At 43.7% G+C, this 26,599-nt stretch overlaps 2 protein-coding genes across 2 annotated transcripts; both read left to right on the top strand.

Annotated features, from left to right (window-relative positions):
* Window positions 1-1,931: 1,931 nt before the first annotated feature.
* LOC308433305 (uncharacterized protein C2orf80 homolog) lies at window positions 1,932-21,386 on the top strand (the record flags this gene model as incomplete). The annotated part of the gene is made up of 8 exons (XM_080933305.1): window positions 1,932-1,972; window positions 3,469-3,550; window positions 5,092-5,174; window positions 7,501-7,588; window positions 8,397-8,468; window positions 18,369-18,456; window positions 18,737-18,857; window positions 21,256-21,386. 8 exons carry the CDS (start codon window positions 1,932-1,934, stop codon window positions 21,275-21,277), a joined length of 597 nt encoding a protein of 198 aa, XP_080789431.1. The 3' UTR covers window positions 21,278-21,386.
* A 2,262-nt stretch (window positions 21,387-23,648) lies between these two features.
* On the top strand, window positions 23,649-25,438 carry LOC308433373 (gamma-crystallin A; the record flags this gene model as incomplete). Its single annotated transcript, XM_080933404.1, has 2 exons — window positions 23,649-23,771; window positions 25,166-25,438. 2 exons carry the CDS (start codon window positions 23,649-23,651, stop codon window positions 25,436-25,438), a joined length of 396 nt encoding a protein of 131 aa, XP_080789530.1.
* Between the last annotated feature and the right edge of the window lie 1,161 nt (window positions 25,439-26,599).

Genomic DNA, 26,599 nt, shown 5'->3' with positions numbered 1-26,599 from the left:
TCTTCAGACCCATGGCCTCCCTCTCATAGGCTGAAGCAGAGGCTGCAGCAGGAAGAATGAGTCTAATCAATCCCCTGGCGAAGAACTCATTCAAGTCAGGGTCGGCCTGCCTGCTCTCTCTTTATTGTTCCAGACCAACTCAAACGAACCTTTGTGAGCGTGAGCTACAATTGTCTCCCAAGTTATCTTTCCATTTATCCTCAAAGTGAGAGTTTTAAAGCACATGGACAATTAATTGGTCTGTCAACATTTTTGTTGCATGTATAGTCAGACTTCTTCAGGGAAACAAAGCCAGCAGGGTGTGTGTGTGTGTGTGTGTGTGTGTGTGTGTATGTGTGTGTGTGTGTGTGTGTGTGTGTATGGATGTGTGAGAGTAATTACATTTATGTGTATGGGGACTGCTCTCTTCCTGAGGTTCTGAGTTCAAAACCCAGCAACTACATGGTAGCTCACAACCATCTGTAATGAGACCTGATGACCTTTTCTGGTGTGTCTGAAGACAGCTACAGTGTACTTATATATGATAAGTCTTTTTAAAAATGTATGTGTGTATTATGTATTTGTGTGTGTGTGTGTGTGTGTGTGTGTGCGTGTGTGTGTACTAAGACAGCTGCTGAACTACCACAAGAGACAGAGACTGAGAGTGGTTTAAAAAAAAAATCTGGTTCCCATGAGTGTAGAGGCTTGGTCATCCTGAACTTGATGGAGGAGATGCCCAACCTGGAGACCCCAGCAAGAGTGGCAGTTAGAATCTAAGCTGTCTGCTGGGAGACTTCCTTCTTGCTTGGAAAGGTCAACTCTTGATCATTCAAGGTTTCCAACACATTAGGGAAGGCTGCTCAAGTTATGGAGGGAAATATACTTTAGTTTAATGTTTATCTCATTTACATGCTTTATCTCATCCAGAAAACAATTTTATAAAAACATCAGAATAGCATTTGCCCAATATTTAATGATAATTCAGCCATGATGATTCATCAAACTAGTCATCACAAAGTGCTCAATATCTTTTTAAATTAATACAAATGATGCTGGTAGATTTGGTCTATAGTCATATTCGTTGCTGAGTTCCGTTATTTATTAGTAACAATTTGTGTATGTCACTTCAGCGCTCCCTTTTCCCATAACCTCATCTTCGATTTCCAGTTCAAAGTCAAGGTGGGCTCTGAAGATACATTTGCCACTCTGTGTGGACTGTCAAGTGACCTTCCGGCTAGGGGAAGTCACGGACAGCTCCGTCATGAGCTGTTACTCTCATGAGCACACAGGGAGTCACAGAGTTTACCACACACAGGACAATTCCAATGAGTTCAGATCACAAGTCAGTGAGGTAGGGTGGTTCTGTCGAAAGAGCCTTGTCAACTGCTCCAGGAACCACCTTTGTTTTACAAGGTCGAGCACTGTGAGGACGCACACATGCTGAGTGTGAGAAAAACTTGAAGAGGGTGAGTGAGAGAGAGCTCGGCAGGTCAAAATACTTCACTCAGACCTCAGGACCTGCATTCCATCCCTGCATCCCACATAGTGTCTTGAGAGAACCAACTTCTGATACTTGGCCTCTGACAGCCACACTTGTGCCATGGCACATGTACACCTGCAACTCATACACGCACAAAAAGGAGTTATTTAATAAGTCTATTCTTTAATTAAAACTTGAAAGGAATAATCTCTCAGATGGGCACAAGGTTCAGGGCTAGCTTCCAGGTCGATTTCTGCTTGCAACTTGCTGGGTAAGAGGCCTGAATTCTGGATAGTCTTGGATCCCTTCCGCAGCCTCAAACTCCATGACTGGTATTTGTAGCAACAGCATCCCTAATTCATATCCCCTCTGATTTGCTGCTATAGTCTCTAGGCTTACAGAAACCGCTCTTCCTAAAGGCTATCGGGTGGGTAGCAAGCAGCAGATACCTGCACAGCCACAGCCTTCCGGCATGGAAAGGAGGCTTATAAAGCAGGAGGTGGAAAGGCTGCTGTGAGTATTGCTGAGCATAACTTTCATTTCTGACCCTTGCATTTGGAATGCTCTCATGGATGGTCTGCGGATTGGCAGGTGGACAAAAAGCTAAGGGGGGGGGGGATTTCCCTGTTCCGCTTCTGTGGGTGAAAGCCAGCAGACGCTTCAGTCTGTCTCCTGCCACGCAGGCACATGTGGTACAGGGAAGGATGCAGAATCCCTTGAGAAGATGCTCCTGAAGGAGCAGGTATGTGCAAGGCACCCCTTACAGCTTAGGGGGACAGGATGCACCACGGAAATGGACAGCACCTACTGGCAAAAGATATAGATCCCTAAACGTGCCTTAGGGCCCAGCCTCTGATGCTGTTACTGCCAAGCTTAGCAACCAAATGATCCATCTCCTTTTTTTTTTTTTTAACTTCTGACTTTCTTGACTAATAAAGAAAAGATCAAGTTTCCCACAATTTTCCCCATCCCATCCATTTTTTCTTCAACCTGGCACTTTGCCAGTGTTGATGCAAACGAGCCACAGATCAGACAACAAGAAGTCATGTTTTATGTTGTTTACATTGCTGGCACAACATGAATATGTTTTTCATCAAAGGTCTTATAGATACCATCCAATGGCCTTTGTCTGCCTGTGAAGGTAAGGGTCTCTACTAAATCTTTAAGAAATTCTGGAATAAACATGTATAGAACTCACTTGGGTTTACACATATGTGTTTGGATGCTAAGATAACAGCAACAACAACAATAAAACAAAACAAGAACCCAAACAGTAGTAAACAATAATGCTGACAAGTGTGGGCTCAATGTCTTTAATCGGAGTGGTTGAGAGGCAAAGGCATGTGGGTCTCTATGAATTGAGGCTGGCCTGGTCTACAGATTTCTGGGATAGCCATGACTCACAGAGACCCTATCTCAAAAAATAAATGACTAGATAAGAAAATAAATGAATAAGTAAATAAATAAATATTTTCTTGCTGTACATGCGAACTTCAGGCAGAATGTCCAATGCTAGCGTGTTCTGTGGGAAACTTTATAAAAAAATTATGTGTGCTTTATTGTCATGGCCTCTTCTTAGAGTACAAATATCCATAGAAAGTGTGTCTGCTTCTATTTCCTGAGTGTTTGGGTTGACGGTGTGCACTAGTGTGCACGGCAGGAAATCTTTATTTTATGCAATTGATCTTAGCTTTCCTCTTGACAAAAAAAAAAATCTGTATGTTGGCATTTTGAATCCTTCCTTCTTTTCTGTAAATTATTCTAACAGTGATCTATTTAAAGATAAATATGATTTAAGCTCATTGTGATTAGATAGTTTAAATCTGAACCCTTTGAAGATCACTATGAAAGTCAAAATTGAATATTAATAGCTACTAGGCCATGACTGACTTCTGTTGCATTTTAGTCTTGGGGGGACTCAGGGGGCATCAGGAAGAAAGCCTCTTTCTGAAGATGGAAACCAATCTTGTTCCCAATAGTTCAATCAATGCTGCTCTCTTGCTTTTAAGGGGAGAGTATATTGGACTCAGACTTCGGGAAAATGAATTTGATCCAAAAGGAAGAGGCCAACTCACCTTTCTAGATGATATGGTAAACCAAGTCATGGTACAACTCTGACTGCATTCTGCATGTGATAGGGGGAGAGGACAGATATCAGATGCATATGTAACTCTCTCTCTCTCTCTCTCTCTCTCTAGCACACACACACACACATGCATGCACATACCCTGTCTTCTTCCTAATGTTTCCTCATCCTAAGGTGGTCTCTATGATCATCTTCACCCACTAAACAGGAAGCAGAAAGAACATGAAAAAACAAACATAGTCAAGAGAAAGATTTTTAAAACAAATGACTGCAAGATGACATGTCATTTCACAGCGTTAAGACCTTGACAAAACTAGCAGTAATGTGGTTCTCACCTATAAGCACTTAACCATCATTGGCATTAATGGAGATGGCAAACTGATCCACGATCCTAGAATTCATTGTGTATTTATACCGAGCACAGGCTCATGTGAAATTCTGCTAGCTTGCTACACAGAAATTAGAGAAGAAACCACAAAAAGATTTGATCCAAAAGAAATCAGTCAACTCGGTTTACCCCCTGGTCATGTGCTATCCTCATGCTAAGAGGGATAAGTCTCTTCTCAGTTTCCCTTCAAGTCAAGCCAGATTCTGAAGCTAAGCTTGCCTCTCTGTGTGCACACATAAGACAGAGACATCAAACAGATCAGAACTGAACCTCTCAAACTTTAATGAGGTATTGTTACAAGGCCATTTTTATTCTGGGGGTTAAGGTCGGGTTTGTGTTTCTGATGAGCATGACCAGTGTGACTAACCCAGGCATCAAACTCCAGATGAGGTTTCAGCAGAATGACCAAGCTCCAAAACCCTTATTTATTATTTAGGTTGACATTTTACTTTAGTTCAGTCCCCAGAGAACGTCATCACATGACTGGGTTAAACAAACCCAGATGAACCTGTACTTCCCTGGATGTGGGCTAGAAAGAAAATGTTGCTAGTAAGTGGTAGATATACTCACTAAGTAAAGTCTTTCAGAAGGCCAGGGCAAAGGTCATCACTGTAACAACATGCAAATTGACTCTCAGTTCTGTATCAGGTGTGAGTCTCTCTGCCAGTAGGTCAGTAGGTCACTTCTGTCTGGCCCATTGCTCCTGCTATGTCCTCCATCTCCCCTGGCACGGGGATTAGAGATTGGTTTCTGTAGCTTTCTTTCCCCACCTTCTCCTTTTGCCTTTTTAAAACCTAAGGAGATGGAAACCCAGTGTTTGTCAGTGACTCACCCAAGAACATACTGGAAAAACCTAGAGGGAGACCACATTCCCCAATTCCCTACTGAAGGTTCTTTCTATTCTGTGGTACACACAGGAAGTCATTGTTTAGTGGGAGATAAACTTAATTCTTCACCATCTCTAGCTGAGCATCAGGCTATAGAGATTTCTCCCCCACCCCTTCCTGCCCCTTCTACACACACACACACACACACACACACACACACACACACACACACACATGAAACTTGGCAGAGGAAGGGCTTAGCAGTATCATTGTTTAGAAAGTTGCTTTGCCAAGTCAACCTACCGCTCTTCTTCCTACTCTATCCTTCCAGGCCCACTATGACTTGGCCATCAGTGTTGCTCGTCAATGGCTAGATTGCTCAGAAAACTTAACTTGGCTCCAGTGGGACAAAGTGTGAGTAGAACTTTGTTTGTTGTTTTTCTTTTTGTTGTCTATGTATTTAGTGCAGGTGGGGAAATGTGTCTGTACATGTATCCCTGTGTACCCATGTGAGTGTGTGTAGAGGTCAGAGGTCAATTTCTTCCTCTATCACTCTTCATCTTATTTTTGAGATAAGGGCTCTCTCCCACTGAATCTGGAGTTCACCACTCGAAAGCCTAGCTGGTTAGTAAGCTCCAGGGAGCCTACTGTCTCCCCTCCATCTCCCCTGGCACGAGGAATGCAGGCTGTACCACCATGCCCAGCTTTTTATATGGATGATGGGAACAGACTCCACACTGAGGTCCTCGTGTCTACACACTTTACCTCCTGAGCCATCTCCTCTGCCTTTGTGATTTTTTCCTTTTAAAACAGAACTCTAATTGATGGAGCAAGTTCCAGCCCTATCTGGCATCTTCCTATGAGGCAGTGTGATGTAGAAACACAGAGCAAACTTCCTCTTCCAGCCAGAAGAAGACTGAAGACACAATACAGCTGTAGCTTGGGGACATTGTCGGTTTGTTCATAGATTTTTTTGTATTTGTAATCATTGGTTTCTGTCAAGTGTTTTCAAATGGCTTGCATGGGATGCTTCTCCTGAGAAGCATGTCTACACTGTATTGCGTACAAGCTACATAATGGTCGGGTAAAGACTGAAATTGCTCTCCAAGGACTATTTCACAGTTTCTGGAGCATGTCAGCACTTGAGTCCGAGGGACCATTTCCTTCCCAAGATTATCAGCATTTTCCTTCAAGTGTAGTGACTCAGCAGATTCAGTCAAGCGGTCAGGACGAGAGGCACGATCCAATAGCTCAGTCCAAAGTCCAGATATTCTTTCTACTCCTCACTCCCAGCTCAGGCTCCAGGTGAGGAACTGACAGTAATAAGCAGAAAATCCAGTTTGAACAACCTCAGGGAAGGAGCAAGAACAAGGGGTGGGGTGGGGGTGGCAGAGCAGGGAAGAGGAGGTGGGGGAGGTAGGTCTGCCTCTACATCTGAAAAGCTTGTGACTTGGACTGTTGGGCACAGGAATTTAAAACTCATGCTGGTGAGATGTCTCAGTGGGCAAATAAGTTGCTAACAAGCCTGACTATCTGAGTTCAACCTGTTGGGCTCACATGGTGGGAGGAGAGAGCAGAGCAAGCTCCCTCAAACTGTCTTCCAACCTTCACAGGAGCTCCACAGTGGAGCAAGTGCTGCCCCTCCCCCACTCCCCCACAAACACAAGCAAACTAATTAACATGATTTTTTTTTTTTTAAATCTCACTGGCTGTCACCAGGTTCTACCTCTAGTATCTTTCTTCCGAATGGACATCATTACTGTCTGCTCTCTTCATAACAAGGTTCAGTTCAAACCAGATGGTTTTAAACAAACATGACATGTCTCAGTGTATCTGTTTCCTGATTTTTCTGGCCATGGGACGCTCTAGCAAGACCTGATCTCAGAATCTAGGGGAATTTTCAGCGTCCTGGCAGGTACAATAAAGTTAAACAGGTCCCCCTAAGCAGACAATGAGGAAAAGCAGGCGGATACCTGCCAGCAAAGCGATGACCACTTACTACAGGGGCCATCAGTATTTATAACAGCTTCAGTGAAAATCGACAAAGAAGAAAAACACATCACTTGGTTAGAAAATTAAAAACTCAAAGTACAGCTGGTTGGTGGTGGCACACACCTTAAATCCCAGCACTCAGGAGGCAGAGGCAGATCAGTCTCTTCGCTGGAGGCCAGCCTGGTCTACAGAATGAGTTCCAGGACAGCCATGGCTACACGGAGAAATCCTGTCACAAAGAACAAAACAAAATAAAACAAAACAAAACTCAGAGTACATGTTTCAGCAACAGGAAGTCAGCCATATTAATCCTATTTAAAAAGTGAATAACACAGAGCTATTGCTGACTACTTGTGGATTAGTGCCACGCCTTGGCGTGTGTCAGAAAAAAAAAAAGAAAAGGATCTGGGGGAAAAGAAGACTCGGTCAGTCAGCGCTTGCTGTATAAGCAAGGGGACCTGAATTTGATCCCCAACACCTACATAAAATATTGGGTGAGGTAGCACACATTTATAATCATGGCACTGAAAAGGCAAAGATGTGGTACTTGCTGGCTAGCCAGCCTAGCTCAGTGGTGAATCCCAGGTCCCAGTGAGAGTCCCTTACTCAAAAAAATCTATGGTGAGTGGCTCCACAGGATGTCCTCTGAGGTTGACCTCTGTTCTCCACATGCATGCGCACATACTCACACCTCACCACCCCCAACACACACCACCCCCAACTCTTCTCCGTCCATATTCCCCCACAGGAGAGCACCACTTCATGGCAGACCCGTGTATCCAAACCGCAAAGAGCGAGAGGCAGTGATTTTATCATCTTACGCCGGAGTCTTAATGGTGAGGGAAAGAGCACTTTGTGTCTTCTAAGATTATTTGGCTCTAGTGCTTTTTTACATGTATTTAATAGTTTCTAAATGCCTTGGGCTTACCAACAGTAAAATGTATTATTTTAAATGTATAATGAGCAATATGAATTCCATACCATATCACAAAAGTAGTTTTGGGAGATGATGATACAGGAATAAAAGGATGAGAGACAGTAATGTCTAGAAAACTTGTTTACCCATTAATTTAGAAATTATTTTCTAAAATACCCAAGAAACAACTCACAGACCATATGAAGCTCAAAAAAAAAAAAAAAAAAAAAAAAAAAAGCCAAAAAGTGGAAGCCTCAGTCCTTCTTAGGAAAAAAAGTGTATAGTACCCTCTCAGAGTGTGGTACACCTAGACCTTAAATCATTAATAATTTAAGAGCTAATAGTGTAGCCTTGTGGCAATTCTTGGTATTTAAAAATCATTATTAATATTGGTGCTAATCTTTACACACCAAGAAAACTTTGACTATTTCCATGTTACGTTTTGTTTCGCATGTACTTTATGCTCATTGTAACTAGTAAGATTTCAATGCATACTATCAACCCTTTAAAAAAAATTAAGTACTGACAAAAATATATTCATATAGTCTTATGCAAAAATGCTTTCAAAATCTGTACATTTGCCTCTCTTTTTTTAAAATAAAGTTGTTTAATTAAAAAGAAAACAAAAGAAATGATTATCTAGTTGCTGTACTCATCCAGGAGCTGCAGTCGCCTGTTTATAATGAAGAAAAGGCACAATGTAGCAACACGCTGTTTTTATTTCACAGAACAGTATCCCCATTGAAGAAGTCCTTAAAATTTATGGGGCCAATCCTTCTGCCAGTCCTGATTCTGCCCAGGTAAGCATGATACGGGACTGTTAATACCTGAGATGTATATGGGCCCGAATATGGTATACGCTAAGCAAGTGATCTACCACTAACATATATTTCCAAGCCACACATAAAGAGGTGTGTGTGTGTGTGTGTGTGTGTGCTCTCGAGCATGCGTATTCATGCTCCTGGGGACTCTACTCAGAGTCTTATATATGCTAAGCCTACATTCTACCGCTCTGCTACAATCCACAGCCCCTGAATAAGATTATTTGGCATATACTTTTATAATGATATATTTTCATTTTCAGGCATCAGATACGTTTATGATAATATAGTTTCAGGCATCAGATCAATAACAATTGTATGTCAAAAGGTCGAAACTGAGATATTGAGATTGCTCAGCAAGCAAAGGCTCCTGCAGGCAATCCCGACTCCCTGATCCAGTTCCCCAAACCTATGTAATGGAAGGAGGAAACTCACTCCAGGAGGCTACCCTCTAACCGCATGAATACCTGTGCACACACACCTGCCCACCCCACCCTGAATAAACAACTGTACTTTTCATAAAGGCAAAAGCTGGGAGCAACCACATCCTAACCGAGTCACACAGGCTTGTAAAGGTAGAGTAGTTGAGTCTGGCAGCAGAGAGCGTGGGGCTGGGAGTCCGGATCCTGTTGCTTCCGCACACCATACGTTCTCACTCCAGCATTCAGTAATGTGAACTAACAAGCCTCACTCCACCACTGGATTCTTCCATCCAGGATGAAGACCCGATCCATGAAGCTTATGGCACACACCTGTAACCCCAGCACTTAGGCGAGGGAGGCAGGAGCATCAGGAGTCCAAGGTCACCCTTGGCAACTGAGAATTCGGGCCAGCCTGGGCTACACGAGGTTTAGCATTTGAGAAGCTAAAGTATTCTGAGTGATTTTTCAAGCAGTTCCATTTTCACAGTTCTTGAGTGTGTGGACACCCAGTAAGAATTTCAACACTGGGAATGATCCTCTTACCACTGGAAACGTCTCTGGGCCGGGTGGGTGTCAGGGGTGGAGGCAGGGCAGGAGTAAAGGAAGCTGAGCCAGCATGCTCACCCCTGGCCCTCTGCTCACTGTCCCTGGCAATGTCTCCCATCTAGATTTAAAAGGTAGTCAACCGCAGGGCCAGGGTCATGAAAACAACCACAGGACAAGTGCCCACCCTGTTTCTTTTACCTGTGGATGACGGCAAATAAGCAACAGGTCCCAACCATAAGGCAGTTTGGAAGGATTCAGAAAGAGGCCAGGGGGAGGCCAAGGTCATGAACACAGGCCAGTTATTTATCTCCTCTTCTTGTACCCACAAACCAGTGTGTAAGTAATGGCTCACAGCCACAAAGCAGTCTTGAAGGACTCAGAAGGAGGCCAGGGCCGTAGACGCAGGACAATGATGTATCCCGTTCGTATACCTGAAGACTAGACTGTATGAACAGTTTGTCACAGAAGTTCAGGTGCCGACCTCATCCACCTCCACGGCCAAGGTGTCTATGTACTAAGTCTTATGGCTTTGAAACCAACCTCTTAGCATCTTCCTCTTGCTGAGACCCTCACTCCCTTGACTCCTGAAGGAACTGCAGCTTTCTCCCTGACCACAGTAATGGCTTGTTGCTCCTCCTTTCGCTCTTTCACAATATGTAACTGAATGGCACAGATTCGGCAGTGAGCAAGTTGGGCAGGTGCCTTGTTTTATATAGATCGTCTATCTGTATCGGGGCTCATCTTGACCGGGGCTCTAACGAGACGAAGCAGCTTTTTGTTTTTTGTTTTTTTTTTGAAATGCAAGTGGATACCACATGACCTGATTTGATTTCTATGATTTTTTTCATTATTATTTTATGTGTGTGTGTGGGTGCCAGATTCCCTGGAACTAGAGTTACAGATAGTTGTGAGCTGCCGTGTGGGTCCTGGGAATTGACCCCATGTCTCCTGGAAAAGCAGCCAATGATCTTAACCACTGAACCACCTCTCCATCTCTCAAGCAGATTTTGGGTTTTTTGGTTTTGTCGTTGTTGTTGTTTTAAGTTGAAGAAAGGCCCGCTTTTGTTGTGTTCGGGCTCCACACCCTACCCTGCCCAGTTTCTGCGAGTTCGCTGCTGCGTTCTCACCTCTCGCCTGTCTCCTCTCTCCTTCACCCCAAACCTAAGCCTGGATGGCTGTTTTTCACTTAGATTTTCTCTTCTTCTAGCCTTGGGGGAGGTGTCAGTCACGCTGTCTGGGTGACGGACGGCCGTCTCAGTCCCCATACTTCATTCTGAAGGGGATTGCATGGTGACTCTGGTTTGCTGGCGTCATCCATCAGTCAGGGTTTGCAAATGTGAGTGTCTGAGCAGCTGGGCTAAGTGCTGCCTACATCGTGGAGCTAAAACAGGAGGCCACACTGGCCGTCCTCCGGATCACTCCGGATCTTTCAGTCATGAAAGAGCCTCAGCTCCGTAACATAGAGCTGCGATCCTCAGAATCATACAAACAGTGGGACAGTTCAAAATTCCTCCCGACTGCCAAATAAATGTGCCCCGTGGACAAAAATCACGTCTAATAGAGACTCGAAGTATCTAAACATTAAATAGCTAATCAAATGTGTATATTATTAGCAATGCAAATGTGGCCTATCTGGGGGTAACTCCCCAAATGATTATGGTTTGAGGAAGCAATACCAGCAGCCCCTCCCTCCCACCAGAGTTTCTACCCACGCCATACAGAGTTGCAGGCTACTCCTCCCACAAGCCTTCTCTTCCACTTAGACGAAGAACCGGCAGGATCTCTCGGAGGCAATGTAGCATTTCAAACATTAAACTGTAGGGCTGTTTTAAGACAGCCTTTTGGAGTTTAACATCACTTCAAAAATTAAAATGGTTTTAATGATAAGTCTGAGCGGTTTGAGAACAATAGATGTTATCGAAGGCTCTTTGATTACCACTTATATTAGAATGCCCTTTGATTCTTTCGGATAAAATGTCTCCTAAGCAACAACTGAAATCGTTTCTAAGCCAGAGTTTAAAGCCAAAAGGAATACAAATCAGATTGGAAAGAATTTCCGGCAACTAGAAAGGACTTGTGGGAACTGTGGCTTTCTCTGGGATTCTTCTCTGCCCCCTGGTGGTCAGAGAGCAGCAAGGCATGTACTGTTCGCTACTGGCCACAGGCTCCTGCTAAATGGCCATTTTTTTGTTGATAAGGAATTCAAGTTTCCGTTTGTTTTGTTTTGTTTTCCTGTTGAAGACCTTGGACCCAGAAAAGCTCAGTTAAAGACTTTACATAAGTTCAGGATATTTACAACTGTGTCCAAATAATAAATACAAAATGCCCAACTTGATTTAAACTAAAAAAAAAAAAAAAAAAAAAAAAAAAAAAGCATAAATATGCCTTAAGCTTATAAAGCAATTGATAAAAAAAAAAAAAAAAAACATTCTTCTGTCTCATTTGATGGAAGAAAGGGGGTCAAGGGAAAAAAAGGCAGAGAAAAATAAAAGCGGGCGAAAGGAGATAAAGGTGCTGAACCCCTGAGACCTCAGATCTCCTCTGTGTTCCCAAGGGTCATTCCATTTTAAAAGCCAGCTTTGAGCCTGTCATGGTGGTGCACACATGCCTGTAGTCCCAGCACTGAGGAGGCAGAGGCAGGTGGATCTCTGTGAGTCCCAGGCTAGCCTGGTCTACAAAGGGAATCCAGAACAGCCAGGGCTCTGTTGCACAGAGAAAAACATACCTCAAAAATCAAAAGAAAAAGGGCAGCATTCACATCCATCCATCCTAACTAACACTCAAATACCATGACTCTAGAGGCAAAGCAGACAGGGCCCAGACTCAGACCCACTGCTTCCAAGTTGGATGCTTTCGTGGCCCAGGAGTCTCCTCCAAAACCACACAAACACTGATCTCAACCAGACAGGGAGAGTTTATTGAGCATAATGCCCCAGGAATGATCCATCAGGGATACAAATCCAGACTCAGGAGCTGGTGGTGACTTTGAATTAAGATCCTACATGGCTTTTAAGCCTAAAGTCCACAAACAGCCGTGTCAAGTTATTACACCAAACACGATGTAAGGATAAGAGATTTAGGAACAAATCTTTGTTTTACACTTATCCTGCTCCCACTGGTTTCGGTAGCCAAGAGTGGCAGGGAGCTTGTATTGTCTAACATTCTGTCTTAACTTGCCAACTAGGATGTCAGTTACCCAAGAACATATCTCTTTCTGCCAAGTAGGATGTCAGTTTGCAGGGAGGTCCTGGGAACATGAACTTTACTCGACCACTACTCCAAATGCAAGTCTTATTCCAAGTAGTTTCTTAAATTGCTGGCAGTGTCTGTCTCTCTTATGTTAGGGCCCATCCCAGGGGCAGTTTGTAAAAGCAAATGTCATAAAAGCTTATACACGGGTGCAGGAAGTGCTACTGAGTGGTTGGTTTGGGTCCAAACTTATTGTGGGTATTATGAAATATAATGCAGAGGTAGGCGGGGATGCCTGGTAGGCCCATGCCAAGGTTTATTTGGGGGAAGGAAGGGAGTGAGGACCTGGAGAAGTAGAGGCAGGCAGAGCCAGGAGGACAGGGGGCAGAGAAGGGATGGGTAGGGGTACTGAGGACAGAAAGAGAGGCTGGCTGGGAACACATAGAACAGAAAAGAAGAGACAGAGAATGAGAGAGAGAGAGAGAGAGATCTGGGGTAGCAAGCAGTCCTCTTATATGTCACCAGTGCAACACCCACACCTGGTGGTGATGTAAGCTGTTGCTAGGTTGCTAGGTCCTTGGGAGGAGTTTAGCAGAACTGCTTGCAAGCCAGCAGTGGGTAACTGTTCAAAATACCTCTACTGACTTCTGTCATGACTGGTTTCTTTTTTTTTTAAATATTTATTTATTTTATACGAGTACACTGTAGCTGTTTTTAGACACACCCGAAGAGGGCATTTGATCCCATTACAGATGATTGTGAGCCACCATGTGGCTGCTGGGATTTGAACTCAGGACCTTTGGAAGAGCCAGTCAGTGCTCTTAAACTGCTGAGCCATCTCTCCAACCCAATGACTGGTTTCTAAGTGCACAGAATAACAGAGTATGTAATCAACTTGGGCCTAAAAAGGTTTCATAGTAATATCAAAATTGTATCAGAAAATGTCCTTATAATATTAGTAACAGGCATTAAATGGCAGGCTACCCAGGAACTGTTTCCTATGTGTAAGTAAGTCTGATGTCACATCTCAGGCTATTCTGGGGATTAAATGGGACTGTACACATCAATTACTCAATGGCCCAAGGGGAACCTGCCATGTGACTGGTACCACTACCAAGTCCACCCTGCTAGGCACGCCAGCCCCCTCTCTCCTGCCAGCAGCTGCTTCTGCCAGGAGCAGACGGCCTCTACCCTCTCACATTTACTCCAAGCATCTTCTCTCCTTGAAGGATTTACCCTCAAATTTGTACAGACGTGAAAATGTGGCTATGTCACAAACGGTGGAACCTACTACATTTACATCCAAAGCTGGAGATCCACAACTCAGAGGAATCAGAGATTCAATCCCATGCCTTTGATATTGGGGGCTCGGTAGAGCATCAGTACTAAGTATGTCGTAACCAACACCTCATGTGTTTGAAGTCTAAGGACTAAATGAACACGTCCACCAAGTGCACTGAGCCAAGCTTACCATCCTCACCGGCCCCTTATGCTTTCTGAGCATCTTTGACTTTAAGTAGACGCCAATTAAACTTGCACAGTGGTGGGGTTTGGTTATGTTTTTGCAGTGCTGAGATTGAAGACAGGGCCTTGTGCCTTTTGCTGCACCCCCTTGACAAGCATTCTATGTGTGTGTGTGTGTGTGTGTGTGTGTGTGTGTGTGTGTGTGTGTGTGTGTGTGTGTGTGGTATGTGTGTGTGTGTGTGTGGTGTGTGTGAGTGTGTGTGTGGTGTGTGTGCACATGTACACCTGTGTTTGGAGGCATGAGGTTAATGTTGTGTGTCTTCCTCAATCACACACCTTGATTTTAGTTTACTTCTGTGTGTATTGTGCATGTACATGTACATGATGCACATTTGCACGTGTGTATATGCCTATGTATTCGAGCCTTGTGTAAAGCAGAGGCTTATGTCAGATCTTCTATCCTTCTCCTTTTTATTGAGGTCAGGTATCTCTCGGAGTAAAAGGGAACTTAGACCTCTGAGTGTTTCCTCTGTGTTTTTGTTGAGTAGCAGCAGAGTTCCTGGATGGTGTGTGTCTAGGAGGTTGCTGAGCTTAGAGGATGAAGTCAATTAGGCTCCAATGTGATTATACTGTTCTGCCAGCAGTATATGCTGTCTCACTGATGAGAGAGTGTATCAAAATGTGGAATTTGTTTTGGGGATGCTGTTGTGGATTTTTTTCTTGTGTTTGTTTGTTGTGTGTTGTTTGAAAGTGAGTCTTGTATAGCACAGGCTGACCTCAAACTCACTATGTAGAAAAAGATGACTTTAAACTCGTAATCCTCCTGCCTCCACCTTCTGTGTGCTAGGATCATCCTTGGCTCCTGTGACTTTGATTCTTATTCTGATTATCAACCAACAACAGCATATATTTCCTCTTTGGAAAATCACACATTAAAGTCATTTTCCTTTTTTTTTTTTTTTTTGGTGGTGAAATATTGTTCTGTCATTTTCGACTGATCTCTGAGCTCCAGAAGTCCACAGCACTAGTGTCACAAGCATGTGACACTATGTGACACTTTTACGTGGGAGCTGGGGTTCTGAACTCAGGCCCTCATGTGTGCACAGTAGGTGTTTTGACAACTGAGAAATACATTCTGAGAAAGGCATTCAACAAAATGCAATGCATTTTACCCTTTTAAAAATGAACAGCTTTGGAATTTGGTAATGAAGTTCTGTGTGTAGGGGGAAACTGGGGATGTGTGTGTAGATTTCCTATATAGTCTCCACCATTTTTCCCTGAACCTGAAACTGCTGTTTGTGTCAAAGTTAACAATTTAAAACATGTAAATAGTTAAGAAAATACTTTGATGTTATTTTTTTTTATTATGGTAAAGAAATACTTACCAAAATAAGACAATAGAAAATTGTCTTAACCTGTTAAAGTATATTTTAAAATCTATAGCAAACATACTTAATATCAGTAAGAAATAGATCAGGGAGTGGAAAAATGGCTCAGCGGTTAAGAGTACTAACTACTCTTCTAGAGGTCCTGAGTTCAATTCCGAGCAACCACATGGTGGCTCTCAACCACCCATAACAGAATATGATGCCGTCTTTTGGTCTGCAGACAAACATGCAGACAGAGAACTCATATGAGTAAATAAATAAACCTTTGGGACTGGAGAGATGGTACAGCGGTTAAGAGCACTGGCTGCTCTTCCAGAGGACACGGATTGACTTCTCAGCACCCACATGACAGCTCATAAACTGTGACTCCACTTTCAGAGGACCTGACACCCTCATATAAACATACATCAGTCAAAGCACTGATGCATATAAGAAAGAGGGAGAGAAATAGATCTATAGTACTTGCTGCCTTCCTTCCTATTTCATGCTACACTGGCAATCTTAATCAGCAGAAATAATTAAGTAAAAAGTCAACAGACATACAGAAACCGTCAGTCTCTAAAATGACAAAATGAATACGTTAAAAGCCCAAAAGAATCCACATAGTATTTTACTAATAAATGGGGCTAGCAACGTTGCTGAATGCAGGGTCAGTGTAAAACCTTAATTATAAGCCAGAAATAAAGAGAAAACAAAGTACGAACAGATGACATTGGCTATAAAGTTTAAAAAAAAAAAAATGGACTTGGGAGTAAATCTAAGAGCATCTGCACTGGGAAGTGCAATGCCTGTGTGGGTGGAGGAATGAGAATTTGTGAGGCTGTGAAATTCTCAACCTTCCTCACAAGTAACTAGCTCACTCCAGAAAGTGCTCTGTTTCCCTCCCTCCCTCCCTCCCTCCCTCCCTCCCCCTCTCTCTCCCCCTTCCTTCCTCCCTCCCCTGTTTCCTTCTTTCACCCCTCAGCTCACTTCTCTTTCTCTCTTCACATACTGAAAAGCAGTTATCAAATTTGTAGGAAGCACAAGCAGGCGAGAGTAGACAAACCATCTTGGCAAATGCAGCCCCAGCTGGAGACAGCTGCTTTGGCTTCTACTGTTGAACTATGGGACAACATAGACAAGAGTCAGGATTGGCCACATGACCAGGAACCAAAACATAGCTGACAGCAAATACAGAAGCTCACTGGACTTAGGACAGGGGTGGCACTAACGTGCGTGGGAAGGATAAACTGTCAACAAACAGTATTGGTTCACTTTTGTCCTCCCCTCACGCCATGAACGGAAGTCCCTCCTGAAGGACTGTAGGTTCCCATGTGAAAGACCAAAGCAAGAATACCATCAGGGGAAGTGTGAGAGACTGTATCCATGACTGTGGGCCACCACCTATGGCCCTGAGTTTCTCTCATCATCATCTCTGGGACGCTTTCCCCATTCCGATGATGCTGGGACTTGGAAAGGACAAGCAATCCATTGGTAGAGTTTGTGTGCCTATCTGGCAATCACATGTACATGCTGATTCCTTTTTATGAAGTGGAGTCACATGTGTCTTCATAAGCACCCTTGTCATCCCGTGCAAGGCCACACATGCTGTGACAGTGCAGCTCACCTCCAAACACAGTCAAATTAGAAACAACATCCGTGCTAGTGCCTTGACTAACATAGTAGTTATTCAGACACGTAAGAACTTTGGGTGGGAGGGGGACTGTTATCTGTTGGCACACTCTGAGGCTCGGAAATTAAATGGTTACTGTGCTTCCACCTCCCCATGTGTTCCTCACACAGAAGCCAAGGTGATCTTTTTGTTTCATTTAGTTATTAAATACACACACACACACACACACATGCACGAGCAGTGAGAGTGAATCCAGGGCCTTTGCATGGTAAACAAGAATTCTTCAACTGAGTCCCAAACTGCTTTTTAAAAATCTACATCAGACTCTGTTGGTCTTTAAAGTCTGTCTAGAACTTTAAAACATTCCAACGGGGAATAAGCCTCACCCAGGCCACACCTCTTAATTGGTTTTCTAGTACAAAACAGTCATCCTCGGATCACATACGCACAAGCCTCACTAAATGGATTCAGCAGCTTGTATTGCTATATATATATATATATATATATATATATATAGAGAGAGAGAGAGAGAGAGAGAGAGAGAGAGGGAGGGTTTCTTTGTATAGCTCTGGCTGTCATGAAACTTGCTTTGTAGACCAGGCCGGTCTTGAGCTCAGAGATCTGCATTTGAGTGCTGGGGTTAAAGGTGTGCACCACCATGCCTGACATTGCGTTTATATACACGTAACAATAGTAATAAAAAAGAGGCTACCAGTTAGAGACAGAAGGACATGGGAGGAGTTGGAGGAATAAGAGAGAATGGGGGAAGTAATGTAACTCTAATCTTTAATTTGTTTTTAATTAAAAGATTATTGATAAAGTTAAGGGCATGTTAAAAGCATTCCAATTGCATAAGTAGCAATCCCCTGCCTGTAGTGGGAGCCGGTCTGGGTAAGTTTCTCAGGCAAGGGAATACGTGAGCTCCACAGCAATTAAAAAAAAAAAAAAAAAAAAAAAAAAAAAAGGCAGGAGCCTAGGGCAGAAAAGAGGAAGTGGCTATGCCAGGGGAGGAGTGTGAGGAATGTCCTGTGCAAAGGGGACTTCTGTGTCATGAGAACCAAGCACAAAGTAGAGACTGAAAATGAAGTCCACGGTCACCAGCGGTTTAGGTACCTCAGCCTTTAGGTGCCCCGTGAACACAGTTTGCCGGGACTCGGGTTGGTGAGACCGAGACATACCAGGTACCGTAAGTAGCAGGTGCTCCCCACCCAAAACTCACACTGCAGTAAAGTGGAACTGTCATTTCTTTTCTTTCCAGGTCTCCCAGGCCCAGCTGCCCCGCCGCTCCTTGCACCCTTTCGCCATGTTGACCGCACCGAGGGCCGCGGAATGTAACTGCAGACAGAGTAAGCCTGCTCCCTTCTGCACGTAGAGAAAGTTAACTAGGAGGTGGGCCCACTACGTTAGCTTAAACAAGAACACCTGGTTAGATCTCTATCTAGTAAGACTTAAAAAATATAAAATAAAATTCAGCGTCCCTTATAACTTGGTGTACGCCTCCTAACTTAGACACTTTGGCGAGGGGGTGGGGGTGGGGTCAATGCAGCCCAGAAAGACAAGATTTAACACTGTCCTGGACACATTTTTAAATTTTATGCTCAGGTGTGGTGCTGCCTATGTCTGCAGGTGTGAAGTTGAGGAGAGGAGCGATGAATAAAAAAGTCACCGGCGGCTCTACGAAGACAGCAACGGTGCGGAACGGAGTTGCTGCCGGGAAAGGCGGCCATAGGCACACCCCAAGAACAGAGTAAGACTAAAAACGGGGTTGCCTAAATGGTGCTGAAAGTTGAGTATTTGGAGTTCAAGCTCTGGGTGTGAATACAGAGCCCATTGCTTATCAGCTGTGTGGTTTTGAACAGGCTGCTTAACCACTCTGTGCCTTAGGCTCCTCCTCCACCCCACCCCCCTCCCCGCATGAGAAGAATAATGCTACCCACCTCTTAAAGCCATGGATTAATCGGAATTAGTGGTGAGAATGGTCCATCGTGATGCCCAAATAGACATCAGCCATGATTAGCTTTGAATCCTTGAAAACTACTTGTCTCAAGTCATCTGACGTTTTTCCATATATTCAATCAACTAGGGTGGTTGGTTTTAGCATCTGCACCTAAAATGTTCCGGATGATAATTTTACCACAAAGAGAGAATTTTGTCTTTTAGTTTCATAGCATCCCTCCAACCCCTGCCCTTTCTTCTGCCCTGTCCTTCCACTCCTCAACTGTCGTGTGGAGCAATTTAGAGAGCTCCAGAGGTGAAGCTGGTAGTCTGGGGTATTTTAGGGATCAGTGGTCCATAGACTGGGAGACTCCAGGGGTAGGAAATAGAAGAGGTAGGAACTGAGTAACAAGTCTGTGTTTGTAGTTGGAACGGAAATGATACTTGTAACTATTGTAGGTACTCGAACAGTAGCAAATGGCTCTGGGGTCTTAGTCTGACCAGCAGACCTCTTTCTAAGCACAACACAGTTCTCCTGACTCCATCTGAGACCCAAGCCCATTTTTAAATAAATCCCTTCCAACAAGATGTCTTATTGAAAACAGAAAACCCACTGGTGCTTTCTTTTCATACATATTATTTGTATAATTTAGGCATTTTTGCAACTCCTTGGTGTTTTTTTAAACTGCTTCATAAAATATAATAATAAATCAAAATTACAATAGAAAAATAAAAAATTCTCTTTTCCTTACACTTCTTTTCCATGATTTATAATTAGCAGCTATTAACATTCCTTATGATATGTCAATATTTGTTATACATAGACATATGTGTATGTACCATTGGTTTGTCATAATTAAATATTTTATTAAATGTATATGAAGTATGCTTTTTGTTGTTTTGTTTTTGAGACCGGATCTCTCTGTATAGTCCTGGCTGTCCTGGAACTCACTCTGTAGACCAGGTGGCTTCAAACTCAGACACCCACCTGCCTCTCCTCCTGAGTGCTGGGATCAAACACACTCACCACCACCACCTGGCTGAAAGCTTGCTTTTATGGCTTTTCATTTGAGGAAATTGTTTATCTTATGTATTTGGAATGCCTCATTTTTCCTTTATAGCTTATGGATATAATGTTGTATCTTTGGGATGGGAAAAAAAAAGCAACTTTTAAAACCCCTATGTAACAAATCTTTCTTCATAAACTAAGAGAAAGACAAAGACTTTTTAAAACCACTAGCTTTTCTCTGAAACATTTAAGTGTTTTTTGTTTGGTTTGGTTATTGTTTTTTTTGTCTAGTACTGGTAGCTTATTTTAATCGAAATGGATATGAGCAAGTATTCCCTGGAAAAGCTGGTCTCCCTTTCTATAAAAGAAAATGTACTGTGTACCTTACAGGGTCATTCCAAAAATGAAATGAATATATATATATATTAATATATATATTTTATATATATGCTCAGAGAATCACCAAAAATACCCGTCCACTCTCTTCCCGTTCCTGGAAAACCTGCAGCGTCCTGGAATGAAGGCAGAAAGAAGGAGGAGGATCTAAGTTCAAAGTCTTAGATGGGAATCTGAAATAATATGTACAGAGCTGAAAAGCGACTTAGGTTGGGCAGCACTGGTCCAAAGAAGTTTCACTTTCATAATTTTTTTAAAAATTTAATTTAGAGATAGTTGCAAGCTTAAAGAAATGTTGCCATACAACAAAGGGCTCAGATTCACATCTGCGTTGCCGTTCCTCCCACCAGCTTAATGTCTTCCTCTTTGTTCTCCCTGCTGTCTTTTCGTTTGTTTATAGAACTGATGAACAACCTTTTCTGAGCTATTAGAACTCGTACCTGCCCTGTCAACCCACTCTGTATGTTTTTACTTTGTCCCTCCTAAAAGCACTGTCATTTTCTTAAGTAACCAATTATTAACTTCAGAATCTAAAACATTGCCACCTTTTATCTAATCTACTCAAACAGCATTCTTTCCACTTGCCTGGATAAAGTCCCCTTTAAGGATCCAAAGTAAGATCCCATACTGCCCCTAGTTGAGAAATACTATTCATTTTCAGATATCTCAGACCGTTTCATGAAAATTCTATCTACTCCACTTCTGTTGGTATCTGATATTTGACCTTAACTTCAAAGGAAAGCTGGCCTGTGTGTCTGTCTTGTGCAAATGTGCTTGGTACCAAAGCCATCCTTTCTCTCTACAGGTCACTTAGAAATGTGGAGTAGCGCTGTGGACACGGAAGAGCTTCCCGGAGCAGCCAGGATGCATCACCCTCAAGCTGTGGCTGTCACCAGCACACACACACACACTCGCTCTCTCTGCAGTTAGCTCTTGATGCAAACTGCAGTGACTACCATGTTTGTCACTGAACTGTCTTCTTTTGGAAGCATATCGCACACCTGTATTTTGACAAAAGGAAGCAGTGTGTCTGTCCTATTCTATTTCATTCTATGCCTGGAAGATGTCAGAGCATGGGGGAGAGGTTGCTATTTCTGGGTGTGATCAGACAATCTGCCTTTGATACTCATTTTAGCAAATGTATATCATTAAATACTGCATAGGGTTCTAGAGATGGGGGCAGCTTTCCAAAGTTTTAACTCCAAATAAAATCAATTTTCTCACTAGCGTTGTTCCAAATAGAGAAAACGTAAACTCATTCCATTTCAATAAAGTCTGAAAAGAGAAATGGATGCTCTTTCTGGGTAGACCAGGATGACCAGTAGGGAAAGAGAATGTGCTGCTCATTTCTGGCCTTTCCCAAGGGCCAACAAGGCACATGGCTTAAGCAGCAAAACAGCTTCAGCAGACGGGTGTCAGATCCCATCCTACTGGCTCTACGTTCTTGACAACTGGGGCAGCCATCTTTCTGCACAAAAGTCTCAGGGGAGTTTCTTGCCCTCTTCTGAAAATAGTGAGGTACTCCCATGTGGGGTCATGGGTGGGGAGGTCTGGGCCTTTCCACATGGGTGTTAATCACAGCTGTACTTGAGGTTCACCAGGACACTTGGAACGCTAGGAGAGAGAAAGAGGAGGACATCGGGGTCCTGTAGTTCTCGACAACGCTCCAGCCACTGAGGACTTTGCCCAGACTGCTTCTGTACAGCCTCAGTAACCATGAGAAGACACTTCTTGCTGTCTATTCTCTCATCACCTCATGCCCTGTAATCATGAGGATTTTCGTGCAGCTATTGTGGCTGCATTGCCAGCTCTAGTTGGGTGTCCTCATGGGTGTCACTTCGATACCTAAAATATGCACAAGGTAACAGCAGATGACCCCATGCCTGCAGTAGACAAGCACACCAAGTCGGTCTTCCCGCTGTCATCCTGGCTCGGTGAAACTGACCGTTTGATGGAAACACAGACAAGCCAGAGCACTGGTTTTAAGGACAAAGGGTAATCCTGGAAGAAGGCTGGTAACAGCAAAAATGGCTGTCTTCTCCTAACCGGTGTGCCTCAGGTCTTGGGAGATCTGTTTATTTTAGACCAAGAAGAAATGTTTCACCTTATCATCATCCCAAATATGTATGTGTGTCTGTGTGTGTGTATACATATATATAAAACATATAATGTATATTTATATGTTATATAGCTCATAGATACTTATATATTTTACATATATGCTTATAACCATTAATTTAAAAATCACACATTTAAAATTGATTTTGCTACTCTTTCATCCACTGAATTTGTGACATATATACATATATATATATATATATATACATATATATATATACATTTATAATAGAAAAATTAAAGAAATAAAATGAAGACCTCTTTATAAACGTAACATTCACTGATGACCATGGTTGGCATTTTAGTCTATGCACAAGTCTAATCTTTTTATCTTAAACACGTGCCAGTGTTAAAAACCTCAAACCGGTGAAGGGCAGATAAAGACACGCAACTGTTTTTCAATTAGAGAAAAGTGTTTGTTTTCCTGCTGCTGCCTCTGGAACCCGTGGGATTCTCATGAGCTTCCACAAATGGAAGAAGCGCCCTCCACCTCAGCAGTTTCTATAGGCAAACGCTGCAAAATGCTGGGTACAGAATGCGTTTCTAGAGCACTGCATAGGGTGAGAAGCGCGCCCTTTGTCTCCAAGGTCATAATGGCTCTGCTGACTTGAATTCCTTTCACTGAACCAGTGAGGACAACTCGAAAATGCCAGAGAGAATGAGAGCCCCCTACCCCATGATCCCTAAAGAAAAAGCAAGAGAACACAGAAATCCCCTTACACATCACCCCCAGGCCCCTTTTGTGTTGTTCCTGCCAACACAGCAACCCTCCCGCTGTGTGTATATATATCTCGGCTGCCACTCCTGTCCCCATCACACTCAACACCGACCATTTGCTATCAACAAGATGGGAAAGGTGAGCCAACTGAGAATCCTCCAGGTCTGCTGAGCGCCCCCCTCTGCGTGGCGGATTCGCCTTCCAGTTGGCCATGTGCTGTTACCCCTTCTCTTCCCTTACAGATCACCTTCTACGAGGACAGAGGCTTCCAGGGCCGCTGCTACGAGTGCAGCAGTGACTGCCCCAACCTGCAGACTTACTTCAGCCGCTGCAACTCCATCCGCGTGGACAGTGGCTGCTGGATGCTCTATGAGCGCCCCAACTACCAGGGCCACCAGTACTTCCTGCGTCGCGGGGACTACCCTGACTACCAGCAGTGGATGGGCTTCAGTGACTCCATCCGCTCCTGCCGTTCCATTCCATATGTGAGTCTTGCTTTCAGCCTGGCTGATGTGAGAACACTGGCTCTTCCTGTTGGCCAGTTTGTTCCCTTTCGTGTTCTCCCGTTCTCTGTAAGGATAGGAATGCTTGACAAAGGCTCACACGAAAATCAAGGGCCGACTCTTAAGGCTAAATAGAATGACTGTGACCGTACCTATGAACCGCAGCCTAAGCCATGGATTATTTCTTACTTAAGGGCATCAGAGTTTTAAGACCCAAGAGGCCACAATATGACCTTTAAAATTAAACTTGGCTGAATAAGCACATACGCTTCAGCCATAAAAGAGGGAAATCCTGTCATTTTCGATGACGTGGATGAACCTAGAGGGCACTGTGCTCAAAGAAAGGAGCCAGGGATGTGACGATAAAGGCCACACGTTCTCATTCGCACGTGGGATCTACAGCAGCAGGTTTGTGCGGGGAAGATCAGGGTTGGGGTGTAGCTCAGCTGTAGTGTTTGTCAAGCATGCAGCCTTAAGTTCTATTCTCAACACCAGGTATGAGAGGGAGAGGGAGAGGGAGGGAGAGAGAGAGGATGGTGGTTACTAGAGGCTAGAGTGGTAAAGCAGGGAATCAGAGGCTTGGAGTGACAGAAAAAGAAAAAGATTACAGCTAGGGAGAAGAACTATGTTCTAGAGATCTACTGTGTAATGCGGTGACAACAATTCCTGTTACGTATTAGAGTTATTTTAAAATGCTGAAAGGCGAGGCTGGAAGATGGCTCAGTGGTTAAGAGCCCTGGCTACCCTTCTAGAGGACCTGGGTTCAGTTCCCAGCACCCACTCCTATGCTTTCTTTTGGTTAGAGCTAATGTATTCTGATTTTACTGGTGAGCTTTTTTTCCCCTCACTATACACTCTCACACTCACCTAGAGCCTAAAACAATGGGTGTGTCAGCTCCTGTGGTTTTGTATATTTTATGAGTCATTATTGATTAGACTCTTATGAAACACGTGATCACAATTTTATGAGATATAGTCTACACCACAGTCAGAAAGAAAGAAAGAAAGAAAGAAAGAAAGAAAGAAAGAAAGAAGGGAAGGAAGAAAAGAAAGAAAAAGAAATGTTTGTGGACTCAAAGTAAATCCGAATCATTTCACATCATGCATACAAACGGCAGCTTTGAAGTAAGCTTGGTCGGATTTGGTTACTCGGGCAGTAAATGCTTTCACTCCCTGCCTTTCGGTATTAGTTTCCTTCACAAGAATTCGCTGCTCAGGTCAGCTTTATGTTAGTGCATTTCCTAATTTGTTACAACAACAGCGCGAGCAGTGGGCTTAGGGAAGACGCACACTTGACCCGTTCGCCCAAAAGCTGTGTTTTGTGACGGGGCAATCTGGCTGCCACGCCGAGTGTGTAAATCATTGTTTTTCCACAGACCAGCTCTCACAGGATAAGGCTGTATGAGAGAGATGACTACCGGGGCCTTGTGTCTGAGCTCACGGAAGACTGTTCCTGCATCCACGATCGCTTCCGCCTCAATGAGATCTACTCCATGCACGTGCTCGAAGGCTGCTGGGTCCTCTACGAGATGCCCAACTACCGGGGCCGCCAGTACCTGCTGAGGCCTGGAGACTACAGGCGCTACCATGACTGGGGCGCCATGGATGCCAAAGTCGGCTCTCTGAGACGGGTCATGGATTTGTACTAAGCCCCCTTTGCTTGTTACAACCCACAATGCAATAAATATACAACTTGTGTTCCTGGCACTAAGCGACTCTTGCTTATCTTCAGTTACTAAACCCTATTAAGTGGTGTCCTAGTAAGCCTAACCCTGAAAGAGGTTTCAAATGCCCACCCACTTCCTTCCAGTCAGGGAACAGTACTTACTGGAAGGTTCATACCTTGGTGACCTTTAAGTCTGCAGGAGGAAAGACAAACATGATTCTTCAGAACCCAGAGAAGGGACAAAATGTGAGGCCTGCCTGTGGCTGCACCATTAAAGACAAGGGATTGCTCAGAGGGAGGGGGAAGCCGCTATCTCACAAGACAGTATTAAGGAAAGATGCCTGAGGGGCTGGGAGAGGTTCGGGGGAATAAAGCACTTGTTGCACAAGCCTGGGGAGCAGAGTTCTGGTTCCCAGAGCAAAAGTAAAGACAGAAGCAGTAGAGCACATGTGTAATACCAGCGTGCCTGCCGTAAGACGGGAGACCGAGGCAGGAGAATCCCTACAAGTCCACAGGCCAGAGAGCCTTGCCTGATCCAGGGTGAATAAGAGAGTCTTCAAACAAGGGGGAGGGCAAATACGTATACCCAAAGTTGTCTTCTGACTTCTGCACACGCCTACATTCACAGACACATAAACGTGCATAAGCATGTAAATGCACATGCATATATGCACAGACCTCAGATACACATATACACACACTTTTCTTTTAAGAAGAAAAGATTTATGAAGAGATAGGTTAAAGCAGAACTTTCCAAAGGAGATGCCTGATCAATCAGTGTTTGGAAAGTACTAAGAGTTAAACAGCTGAAGGCTTGCCCTGCCTCTGTTACTTAGTGACCAGCCCAGTCCAGATCCCTTAAGACATCTGCTGGTCTAGCACCACGTAGGTAAGCCAGAACAGATACTTTCTACCCCATCTCTCTGAACAAGTCAGTTTTTATCTTCTCTGTGATACATTACTTTATGGAAAATTGCCAGTGATTATGGATTCATGCCTCTCTAAATCTCAGAGATGTTATGATGAAAAAATGAGAAAAATTGTGAATACATTTGTTCTCCAAGTTACCATATAAGCATAAAGGAAGCACATACCCTCAGTCTCCCCACCCCACCCCCACACACACCAAGGTTGTGTTTATTTT

This window comes from Micromys minutus, assembly GCF_963924665.1.
Source record: "Micromys minutus genome assembly, chromosome: 19".
NCBI lineage: Eukaryota > Metazoa > Chordata > Mammalia > Rodentia > Muridae > Micromys > Micromys minutus.
This window is presented reverse-complemented; position numbering and strand designations above follow the sequence as displayed.